The 12,814-nt window shown below is 41.6% G+C and overlaps 1 protein-coding gene across 1 annotated transcript in view; it reads right to left on the reverse strand.

Moving 5' to 3' along the window:
- Nucleotides 1–12,814, reverse strand: part of MAGI3 (membrane associated guanylate kinase, WW and PDZ domain containing 3) — a 234,503-nt gene that overhangs the window by 46,429 nt on the left and 175,260 nt on the right. Inside the window, exons 7-8 of the mRNA XM_029946187.1 lie at nt 4,767–4,824; nt 638–732 (exon numbers count right to left, since the gene is read on the reverse strand). Of these exons, the coding sequence (XP_029802047.1) occupies nt 638–732; nt 4,767–4,824 (153 nt within the window). The remainder of the gene's footprint in view (nt 1–637; nt 733–4,766; nt 4,825–12,814) is intronic.

Consider the following 12,814-nt stretch of genomic DNA (forward strand, 5'->3'; position numbering starts at 1 on the left):
GTTCACGAGTTCGAGCCCCATATTGGGCTCTGTGCTGACAGTTCAGAGCCAGGAGCCTGCTTCTGATTCTGTGTCCCCCTCTTTGTCCCTCCCCCACTTGCATTCTGTCTCTCTCTTTCAAAAATGAATGTTAAAAGTTTTTTTCTTAAATGTTTGCCAAATGATTTTGAATTACTAATATCCTACCATCCAACTTGAAAATCAATGATACAGGCAAATAAAATGTTGGACTTACTCATAGCAGTTCCTGAAGAATCCTGGATGGTTACAGACCTTAGACCTAAGCATTACCTTGGGAGAAGCTCATAATGAATTAGAGATCTCACTCTGTCCTAGTCTGAAACACTAGCAAACAATGCAATCTTCACATCGCAACCTCAGACCCATAACAAAGACATTCACACCTTCCACCAACAATTTCACGCTTTCCATAGAAGCAGCATTGGAAAATAGCAATATTCTCAAAACGTTGAGATGTTTTATTAAGACTATTCTTGTGTTCACAGTGACAAAAACGAAACCTTCTCCATTGAACTTCAAAGCCCCAACAATAAAAAGTTCAACTTTGCTTTCATTAATTCGATAAATAAATTTCACAAGGTGTTCTTAGAAGAAAAGGTTGAGGAAGAAGTTCTACCTGGTTTTGAAGACGCCGTATCAGCCTGTCCTAACTGCTTTTTCCTTTTGGCTTCTTCCACTGGATTTTCAAACTGGGTTTTCTGGTTAAGGTGACTGTAAAATGTAGAAAAACAAGCATTTCAGTATAAGATGAAAGAGGTCTGTTATTTTTAAATAGATTCTTAACACCATTCCATCCGTATATGGTTAAGGGACAAACATGTATCTCTAGACTACGGAATGAGAGGAGTTAGAAGACTGTAGGGAGAAGGCTTTTGGCAACTCAAGAAGGGCCCAAGGAAGACGCCCAGAGCAGAAGCTGCCAAAGGACTCACCGCAGCTTCTGCATCAAGGTACCCACCAGAGCCAAGGACAGTTTTCAAAAACCGTAGGAGAAGCCCTTGCATTTAATGCAATCAGAATGGCTGGCAATGGATCAGTTCATTTTCTAAAAAGCAGTTAATGGTAGGAGGATTTTAATTCAAGTTTCGTTAAAACCAAGGAGCTACAGAGACACTTTTGGAAAAATCTGAGTAGAGCCGCTTTCTAGAATCTTACTATTACTTTTCCAACTGACTCACCCACATTAATTTAGCAGAGCAGCTAAGAAAGAGATTTGCTTTTATCAATTTGTATTACAGAACTTTTCCACGCTTAAGTTTTTTCGTGATTATATAAGAATATAATTATGCAATTACAATATAAATTTAACTGGTATTTCTAATTTGGGAACATTCACAACTGCCGTGGAAAGCACGCAAGTCTGTGGGGGGAACAGAGCAGCGTGGGGGGACTAGGGGTGAAGACTAGCCAGCCAACGGCAGTCAGTACTCGGCGGGCACGTTTCATCGGGGGGCGCAGCCAGTCAAGCAGAAGCTAGGTGAGAATACAACCACAGTACAAAAGTTGTTTCAGTAGGTTCTAACACAGAAGCCATGGGGTTTACATCCTAGCACGATGTGTTACGTGGTACATGTATACTTCAGCCAAATGATACATGTGTTCTGGTAGAATCTGTTTCAATGAGAAGTGACATTCGCAACTACCAACTATTAAACATCACATCAGGAGACTCTCAGATTATGACTGCCTTTACAAAAGGCTCTTACAAAATTTGCATACAAATAGTCATACAACTTGGATAATTACTTGCCATCTGTGAACATTAATGGCGCTGATGGAAGAGGAGAGCGGGGACCCATCAGGGCAAGGTATTTCTCTATGTCGTTTTTCTCTATGTCATTGAGGCTTCTAGTGCATTATTAACTCTGCAGCAGATGTAGTTACTTAGTTTCAGAGTCTAAATATGGCAAGTTCTACTTGAAATTCCTTGGGTTGTGGTTTCACTAAAACACAAGTAGGCTGCTGCTTCCTACCAAGGTAGAGCCCCTTGTCAGTGAGTTAACTGTTAAAACCATCTGGGAAAAGGAAGATCTCTGGTATTACCTTGGGTACCATTTTCTACATCATTTATTAGGTACTGACATTTCAAAGATTCTTGAGAAAGTAAAGCCACCAGAAAGTGACACTCCGAAAAGAATAAACCTGTTTAGAATGAACCCTGGCCTGCTTTACCGTCATCAGCTGGAATGACTCATTTTGCTACCTAGGCATTAAAACATACGAAGTAGTAATTTGTATTTATACGCTTCGTAATGTGTGGGAAAGGAGAGTAGGAGTACTCAACTGAGTAATCCCTTTCCTGAAAACTCTTTGACAAAAGGGTGTAAGATTCTAGCGAAGGGAGTAATTGCATCTGTCACCTTAAACTACTTAGATTAAAATGCGACCCAAATAACAAAACAACGGAGTAAAAACACTCTCCTTTGCATTTAGTTACAATGTCGTTAGGCCACCGTATCGTTAAGATACAACAGATTTTGTTTTCCATAGAACTAGCTACGGGAGATAAGATAGGAGAATATCACTGATTACCAGAAAAATTAAACAAGGGGGGCAAGGAAGCATGATTGTATATATAATTCGGAATCTCTTCTGTACTAAAATTCTGTGTATAATAGGTGGAATTCAAAAATCCATCCCCACAAACAAAATCTGTATTCTTTCACGAAGAATTTGAGACCTTAAGGCAGATGTATACTTTGACTCTGAAACCTAAGAACATCAAGGCATTTCACGCAACACCACGAGACAACATTTCTAAACACGTAAGCATTCTTACAGAAGGCCTCCCGTTAGATTTTTGGAACAATTTTATTTTCAAAAATAAATTAATCCATTTCACAATCGCATCCCCGAAAATAAATACTTGCAAAGAAAAAGTGCCACTGCAGTTGGTGTTACTACTTCAAGGCTCCTGCCAAGAGCAATCATTGTGCCATCTGGTTTGACAAACGGGGAGATAACAGCTTTTTATCTCCGTCAGTAAACTCGCTGCAGAGGACGATGGTCGGGATTCAAACCCTAACGAATCTGGGAATCAAGCCACACTCCACGGCTCAGCTGACTCCATACTAACGTGCATCCTGAGTACAGCCTGCTCTTTCTTAATCTAATAAATTGCCCTCCTGTAAAATGAGTTCGTTCGGGGACCAATCGTACAAAATCATGTCGCTGCTGCTTTGCTTCTAATTCAGGCTCTTTCACACGCTCCGTGACAACCAGGAACAGGTCACTTCAGGATTCGCCCTGAGGTTGCCTCAATATTGTATCTTTGCTTAATGAGAACCTGATCATTTCGCCCAAGATTTTGTAACAGGCAAATGACTCTCACCTCTTGACCCGTATTCAAATTTCCTTGGAACAGACAGTAAGAGAATGAGAATCATTACTGCAGACATTGGTTCAGCAGTAGTCAATGGCAATTAATAGTTTACTGAAGCCAAATTTAAACAGACCAAACAGCTAGCGGGAGAAATTCCACAAAACCTTTCAGGTAACCTTCAAATAGTCCTTCGACTCAAGAAATGGTTGTTTCTTTAACAAAATATGCTTTAGGGAAAAAAACAAATGAAAAGAGCTGCTGTATACTTTTTACATCACAACATCAGCAAGATACTAAACAACACAACAAAAATAAAATTAGCATAGCCGTCCAAAGGAACTAAAGTATCAACACTCGCCCTACATCTACGGAATTGTTTTCTTCCAGTACAGGTTAGGTTTGAAAAAATCATTCCAGAAGTCTCTCTAACCACAGTGGCTCATATAACAATCTACACATTAGCATAAAGACTAGATGTACACTTGAAACTAATGTAACCTTTTGTGTCAACTATACTTCCTTTAAAAAAAAAAAGAATTACAACAGGAGTCAGAGATACTTTAGGGATAAATACTAGGAAATGGCATTTGTTTATACCACGAAGTGATGAGAAATTCATCGGCAATTATAAGAACTAGAAGATTCTCCTGTTTCCTATTTTTTCAGGTAATAATGTGCAGCCTTCGCCACCTGGGCAGTAAGTTGAGACTCCTACATAGGGAAGTACGTAGAACGTTTCTGATGTAACTATTTGCCTAAGAAAAATTCTACCTATAGCATCTGGAAAGAAAGCAATCTCGGTGGTCCTAACAGTGTAGCAATTGGCTAAATTAAGCAGAGGGGAAGAAAAATTGCAGGTTGATGTTATCCTGATTTCTCTAACACAGGCAGGTGTTTGTGCTCTGCTCCTACACAGAGTTATGTTTAAATTTAACCGTAACAGCTGTGTAAGAAGCAATGCTCGTCTCTTCAAAAGAAGACTGAGCATTCCTTGATTAAGTCCTTAAAAGAGAGCACACTTCTCGTGCTGTCCTCCCAAGCTTTGGATCATTACGACGCGCTGCCCTTTTCCCAGCCTTCACGACCAAATAGCTGTAGCACTGGAAGTGACCTTAACATTTCATCTGGTCCGTGCCCTCATTTCACAGTTTTCTATGCACTATTTTTCTCTTTAAAGGCTGTAGTGGTAACAACAACCCGTCCAGCTAGTCATCAGCCTGGCAACTTCCCTCTCGCTCTATTTACTTCAAAGCTAACTTCTGGGGAGCCCAGAACCACTGAGACAAATGCTCACTGCCTACTTCTAATTCCCCTAGTAGAAAGACTCGAAAGCTGGACTGCAGAACCATGAAGTGTTGTATTCTGTACTTCCCTAATGAGGGAAGAACATCGGGAGAAGAGTCACTGAGGTACCAAGACTTACTCGACGTAGTACGTCCCATACTGAGGGTCCTCTATTTTCTCCCAGCCATAAGGAAGTTCTGGAAATACAAAAGAGAAATAAATGGAGTAAGATGCCAGATTCAAAACCAGCAGAAAAGATTCCCCATGAGTGGATTGAGGTGTCTTTTATTACACGACATTAACATGTGGGAGACAGCGGAGGCCTCACTTTCAAAGAACAAACGCAGTTTGGGTCCGAGTGGCTTCTTCACTAGCTAGTGAGGGTCTCAGCAAGTAATGAGAAGCCCAGAACAAACGATGACATTCAACTCAAAAGTGTTTATGTGAATCCTAAGCCATAAAAATGTTAACTATTTAAAACACCACCTGTTTAAATCTTCCATTTAAACACTTGACAATGGGCACCTGGGTGGCTCAGTCAGTTGCGTGCTCAACTCTTAAATTGGCTCAGGTCATGATCCCATATGGCTCTTGGGGTCAAGCCCTGTGTCGGGCTTCGCACAGACAGTGCAGAACTTGTTTGGGATTCTCTCTTTCTCTTTCTCCCTGCCATCCCTCAAATTAAATAAACTTGAAAAAAAGTTTAATAAGGCTAATGCAAGACACACTTACCCTGCAGTTCAATACAAGAAGCAGCTGCTTGTTCAATTTTTCACTATTATACATAGGACTTGTCAATTATTTCTATTATTCTGACTCACTTCCCCTGCTAAGAAAAGTCCAGCCTTGAATTGTTTTGCCATTTCAGGTGGGCAATCTAGATCTCCTTAAAATCTAAGAAAAATACCTACTTTCTCATGCATTGAGTTTCTGAACGAAAAGTTGAAACAACTATCGCAGTTCCTTGTGTAGAATCCATCTCTGTGTCTGGTGACAAAGCAGTAGCTTACGGAGGATTATTATATATTATTTATTCCAGGTGACTAATAAAATATAACCAGAAAAACCAAAGGTAGCTGAGTTTCTGGTAGTTAAAAAAAACAAAATTCCAGTCCTTCCAGAAGAGACTGAAACTGTCAAGAAAGAACCCTCTTTTCCTTCCTGCTGTTCTAGTTACGGCTCTGAAGAATCATTTTCTTAGTTAGATACAGATTAAGTTGGCAGGAATGTTCCTAGCAGGTGGTTTTAATGCCTGCAGTTTATACATAGAAGCCCAGCAAGGAGTTTTTTTTTTAAAAAACCCAGTTATACACTATGATGATCCACACTTTTATTTTCAATTTCTTTGAGAATGTTCTTCTGGTAGGCCATAACACACACCCGTGTGCGCACACACACGCGATGTATGCTAGACAGCAGATAGGCTTAGAATATACCCCAAGACTTCTTAATTTTCTATCACTTAGCCACCATTTGGATGTGTTGACTTTGGAAGGAAAAACTTCATCGTAATGAACCTGACAAGCTATCCAAACTATTATGCTAATAACGTTAGATCACATTCATAATAAAAGGAGAGAACAGATGACTAGGCTCCGGATGAAAAGCTCTGGATCACCTCGTCCCCTTTCTCCCTCATATTTTTCTGCCCGTGTATATATATAATATTGATTGGTGGTTTTGAAGCTTGGTCAGTTTTTGCGGTGTTCCTTTGAAGGGCCTGGCTGAAATGTTTGAGGTGGAAAAGATGAGAATAGTTGAAAACGGCTGTGTGAAAACAGAATAAAACAGCTGAGAAGAACCAAGACGCACTTCAGTTCGCTTTGATCTTCTGCAGCTTTGCAGCAAATAACTGTCAATTAAGGAGGTATGAGAGTTTATGACCAAGCAACTGTTACATGGATCAGAGTATTTGTTGGATTATATCTGTAAAAAAAAAATGTTCTTTCATAATATGACCAAAGCATTATCATTAAGGATCTTCCATGAAAGATTTTTTTCTTTAATAGGAAGTTTCTGGAAATAGCACAGGAACTGAATGGTGCTGAGTAAGGATGGACCCTATTACTGCACTATAACTGGATTTATGCTTGGTCCTTAGAAAAGTTTGCAAAATTGCAAGAACTGTAGAGATAGCTGAAGCATTCCACTTGGTACCTTAAAAAAACTCACTAAAAATGTATTAATTCTTAATAAGGATACAAGATCAACATAAAAAATTCCAGCGTTAACCTGGAATTTTCATTAGCAACTAACAGATAAAGCACAATCCTTTCTTTAGGAAAGTAAACAAATTGGTAATTTATCTCCTAGATTACTTATTTAAAATTTTGTTTAGGTTTATTTTATTTTAAAAAAAATTTTTTTTTATTTATTTTGGGTACAGAGAGAGATAGAGCATGAGAGGGGGAGGGGCAGAGAGAGAGGGAGACACAGAATCTGAAGCAGGCTCCAGGCTCTGAGCTTGCTGTCTGCACAGAACCTGACGCGGGGCTCGAACCCACAAACGTGAGATCTGACCTGAGCCGAAGCCGGCCGCTCAACCGACTGAACCACCCAGGCACCCCTAGGTTTATTTTTGAGAGAGAGAGAGAGAGAGAGAGAGAGAGAATAGCCCAAGCAGGCTCCACACTCAGTGCACAGCCCAATGTGGGCCTTAAATTCATGAACCATGAGATCATGACCTGAGCTGAGATCAAGAGTCAGACGTTTAACTGAACCACCCAGATGCCCCTGGTTTACTTTTTAAATTATTTTTTTATTTTGAGAGAGAGACACACACAGAGAGAGACAGAGACAGCAAGAGTAAGCAGGTGAGAGGGGCAGAGGGAGAAAGAGAGAAATCTTCTTACAAAGATTTTTGAGATAGAGAGCGAGACAGAGCACAAGCAGGGGCAGAGAGAGAAGGAGACACAGAATCTGAAGCAGGCTCCAGGCTCGGAGCTGTCAGCACAGAGCCTGATGTGGGTCTTGAACTCATGAACTGTAAGATCATGACCTGAGCTGAAGTTGGATGCTTAACTGACTGAAGCATCCAGGTGCCCAGAGAGAGAGAGAGAGAGAGAGAGAGAGAGAGAGAGAGAGAGAGAGAGAGAGAGAGAATCTTAAGTAGGCTCCATGTTCAGCACGGGGCCCAATGCAAAACTGGATCCCATGACTCTGGGATCATGACCTGAGCTGAAATCAGGATTTGAATGCTCAACCAATTGAGCCACCCAGGCACCCTTTTAGGGCTACTTTTAATTATGGTTTTAAACCTTTACCACTGATAACATTAGCCAGTTTTCTGCAGAGCAGTTTAACGGAGTGGTTATTATTTGCCCATTTAAAATAAAGTTAATAAAAGCAAAAGGAAAAACACTTAACAATTTTATACACCATCCACTGGCACAATTAATTCACTGACTTCCCCTTTTCCCTTTCCCTATCTTCTACCTCTTTCCTTCTTCCTTATGCAAAAATAGTTAGAAATACAACATAGTTCTTGACTCAAAAAGTTCACCATCTAAGCAGACAGGCAGAAAAGATAAATATATAATCAAGATAAACACTAGCTTTTTGGGGTGTGCAGAGGAATGATACCAATTGCTTCATAAGAGTGGCTATCAAGAAAGCCTTCTAGAAGAGGGTGGGCGATCTTTAAGGATGATTTGGAAATGGGGAGAAGGGGGTCCTTCCAACAGATCAAAGAGCACGGAGGGGTTAAGAAGGGGTGGCATCTTCAGTAATTACACATAATTTGATAGGACTGGAGTGAAGGCTGTGTGCAAGGTGCTTCTCTTATAAGTAAGCACATTTCTTGAGTTAAGGATTCTGATCTTTATTCAGATAACAATGGAACTGATAATGCTGGATTCAGGCACTTAAATTTGTATTTGAGAAAGATTATGGGGCAGCAGTAACAGAGAATGGAATCGAAGGAGTGGAGATTAAAGACAGACAAATAAGAAAATGGTTAGCAGCCTAGATAAGGAGTCATGAAGGCTGGAACCAAGGCAGTGGTCGAAGGAATGGAGAGAGAGAATGTTGAATAGAAGTTAAAGTAACAGGACTCAGTGACTAACATGAAGACTGAAGGAGGAGACGGGAGGGGGCCAAGATGATGCCAGGTTACTGGCTCTTCTGGCAGAGACCGGTACATTAACAAGTATTTACTGAATACCTACTATGAGAACAGCTGTGGGAATAGGAGAGAGAGAGAGAGGGATTAATTTGGATTTAGAAGCATTTAGGGGACAAATCAGATGTAAAAAGTGCCTAGTACATTGCCCAGCACCAATGGACACTTAAGAGATGACAGGGGTTTCAAAGTCAGAATTGATACAACAAAATAAAGACGAAAGGGGAGGAAAAAGTTGACGATGGGAACTGGTTTGGGCTCACGGACAAGATGTCACTGCTGAGGGCAGGAAGGGGGGTACACGGAAGATTCAGCTCAGTTTGGGAGGAAACACATTTGAGGGGCCTATGGAACATCCTGGCAGAGAGATCTCACCACGTCATGGAAACAGGGACCTGGTCCTCAAAAGAGAAACGTAGGAAGGATTTGGGAGATGTTGCATGTAAAAGCCAAGGCAGTGGACAAGATTACCTAGATATATTGTGAGAAGGAAAAGGTAGAGAACAGAACACCAGGGGTATTAGGCATTTAAGGAGGAGGTGGAGAAGGTGAGAACAGTCGGGGGGAAGGGTATCAAAGACGACAGGAGGCAGAGCACGGTCAACACTAACAAATGCTCTGGGAAGCTGTCAGAACCAAAGGGCTAAAGAGAGACATTCAAATTTGGCAAGCAGGAGGGTACCGGTGACCCTAAGACAAAGGTAAGGGGCAGAAGTCAGCTACTGCAGCAGTGACGAGGAAGACAGGAGGTGGAGTCCGTAAGGAGAGAGAACTCTTTGTTTTTTGAAACTCGGTTGTAAAAAACCAGTTGAGAACTGGAAAGGAGTAGGGAGGGTCAAGAAAAAGGAGTTTATTTACTTTTTAGAGAGTAAAGACCTAACCATATTTTTCTGGGTTAGAAGCCAAAGCATTCTCCCCAAAAGTTGATTCAAAAAGAAAAGCCAGAGGAAGGGAGCTCTGTAAACTTCGTCTGCCCCATCGATCGAACTGAGAAGGACATTACTCTCATCTGCAAGAACAGAAGGAGAAAATACAGACTCCAGAAGGAAGAGAACCTGAAGATACCTGAGAGAGTGAGTGCGAACTGGGGAGATTGGAAAACAGGCCAGCCCGGGATGGGCAGGGGAGGTGGGAGCCCCAGCCCAACACGGGGCAAGCGCACAGAGCCCGAAAGACAAAGGGAAGAGACAGAGAGACTGAACTCGTTCATAGTACTGTCTCGGGGAAGAGGTAAAGAACGCTTAACCGCGCTTGGAGAGAGAAGCTCACTCCATAGGTAACTGCTGGGTAGCCTAAATCCCGAACCCAGGTGGCACAAGGGAAAGAACAGCTTCCAGCTCTGCGCCATCTTGGCGAGGAGTTGACGGCTGCGGCAGCGGTGGTGTCAGGGGTGCTTACTTCGACCTCGGTTATGGGAGTGGGAGCACGCACCTCATTTCCACGGCGCATCTTGCCCCCAGCATTGGCCGCTCGAACCCTGAATCCCAGGTGCCAGCAGGGAAAAGATAGCCCCCACCTCTGCGCGATCCCATCAGGGAGTTGGCGGTGGTGGAGACCTGGGTGCGCACTCACGCTGCAGGAGCTCCCGGCTCATTTCCAGCAGCTCCTGGCGCCTACTGCGCCTACCGCAGTGCATGCATTCCTCCCCCAACTCAAACGAGATCCCAGCTGGGGGTTGGGTCTGTGACTGTGCACACGCACTTCACCTCCTGCTGCGCATCTCGCCTCAGGCAGGGGCAGCCGAAATCCCTGAGCCAAGACAAACTGATTCCTCCCCCTAAGAAGCCAGCCACCAAAGCAAATACATCTCATCTGTGGTAGCATAAAAGTGCATGGACTGGAACTTTGAAACAAGGCGGGCCTGGAAAATACAACTCGGCTTAACTGCGCACAAGGAGATCGGACTCATTAGACTGGCCTACAGTTCATAGTTCAGCAGAGCTTGGCTTGCTGCCTATCTAATCTCTACAGACACCAAGGCAGAGCATCTGAGAGCAGCCTCAGAGACCTACCACACCAAACCACGCCTACCCACCAGGGGAGCTGCTTTTTTTTGTTGTTTTTTTTTTTAGAATATTTTTCTTCATTTTTTTTCTTTTCTTCTTTTTCTGTACGTATTTTTATTATTATTACTTTTTTTTACTTAAAATTTTAAAAGTTTTTACTCATTATTTTCCTTTCTCCTTTCTCCCTTTTTTTTTTTAACCTTCTTGCAATCCAGATATATTCTCCTATATCTCATCCCTACCTCTCCCCTCAACTGGTCATACACTTTTAGACTGTCCACTGTCCTTTGTTGTCTCTGAACCCTTTATTTTATTTTTATTTTTTTCTTTTATTTCTTTTCTTCTTCTCTTCTTTCATCTCTTTCCTCTCCATTTTCTTTCTTTTCTTCCCCCCCTTTTAATGTGTTTCTTTGTTTGATTTGTCTGTGCATTTGTGTGTTACTGTTCCCTTTGTGTTTGTTTGTCTGTTTTTCTTCTTAGGGCTACACCAAGAAACAAGCCAAAGTGTGCATGACAGCGAGTCCCAAATATTGCTGAGTAGGGAAATAAAATATTCAAAGACACAACAAGAGAAACTGAGAGACACCATTAAAAGAATTTTTCCTGAAACGACAGGCCCTGGACAGTCAATAAGCCTCCTTTAACAGAGAAATATTAACAGGTGCACAGTGCACAACAAACTTTCTAACAGTGAAAAGAGACAGAAAACTAGCAAAAATGACAAAACGAAGGAACTCTCCCCTGAAGAACCTCCAGGAGGAAGTCACAGCCACAGAACTGCTCAAGGCTGATCTAGACAACATACCAGATCAAGAGTTTAAAAAACTTGTCATAAAATTAATTGCTGGGGTTGAGAAAAGCATCAAAGAATCAACTGAGACAATGACTAGGCACTGTGATGAGTTAAAAAAGGCTACAGATGAGGTGAATAACACACTGGAAGCAGCCACCTCAAGGACTGATGAGGCAGAGAGAAGAATAGGTGAATTAGAAGATATACTTATAGCAAAAGAAGAAGCTGAAAAAAAGAGAGAGAAATTAATCCAGGAGCAGGAAAGGAGAATTCGAGACCTGAGTGATACAATCAACCAGAACAGCATCCGTATCATAGGAATTCCTGAAGAGGAAGACAGAGAGAAAGGGCCTGAAGGGATACTAGACCAAACTACAACTGAGAATTTCAGAAATCTGGGAAAAGAAACAGACATTCAAATTCAAGAGGCACAAAGAACCCCCTTAAGACATAACTTGAATTGGCCTTTGGCATGACATATAGTGAAACTGGCAAAATATAAAGATAAAGAGAAAATTCTGAAAGCAGCTAGGGAGAAAAGGGTCCTCACATACAAAGGGAAACCTATCAGAGTGGTTACAGACCTATCGAATGAAACTATGAAACTTGGCAGGCCAGGAAGGAATGGCAGGAAATCTTCAATGTGATGAACAGAAAAAACATGCAGCCAAGTATCCTTTACCCAGCAAGCCTGTCATTCAAAATAGAAGGAGAGATCAAAGTGTTCCCAAATAAACAAAAATGGAGAGAATTCATCACCACCAAATCAGCCCTACAGGAATCCTAAGAGGGACTCTATAAGGGAAATGTTGCAAAGAATACAAGGTGCCAGAGACTCCACTATAAACATGAATTCTAGGGAGAACACAATGACTCGAAACCCACATTTTTCAATAATAACACTGAATGTAAATGGACTGAATGCTCCAACCAAACGACACAGGGTAGCAGAATGGATAAAAAAACAAAACCCATCTATTTGTTGTCTACAAGAGACTCATTTTCGACCGGAAGACACCTTCAGGTTGAAAGTAAACAGATGGAGAAATATCTATCATGCGACTGGAAGCCAAAAGAAAGCTGGAGTAGCCATACTTATATCAGACAAACTGGACTTTAAAGTAAAGGCAGTAACAAGAGATGAAGAAGGACATCATATAATAATTACAGAATCTCTCCATCAGGAAGAGCTAAAAATTATAAATATCTATGCGCCAAATTTGGGAGCGCCCAAATACATAAAACAATTAATCACAGAAAGAAACAAT

The sequence above is a fragment of the Suricata suricatta genome, chromosome 8, assembly GCF_006229205.1.
Source record: "Suricata suricatta isolate VVHF042 chromosome 8, meerkat_22Aug2017_6uvM2_HiC, whole genome shotgun sequence".
Classification (NCBI taxonomy): Eukaryota; Metazoa; Chordata; class Mammalia; order Carnivora; family Herpestidae; genus Suricata; species Suricata suricatta.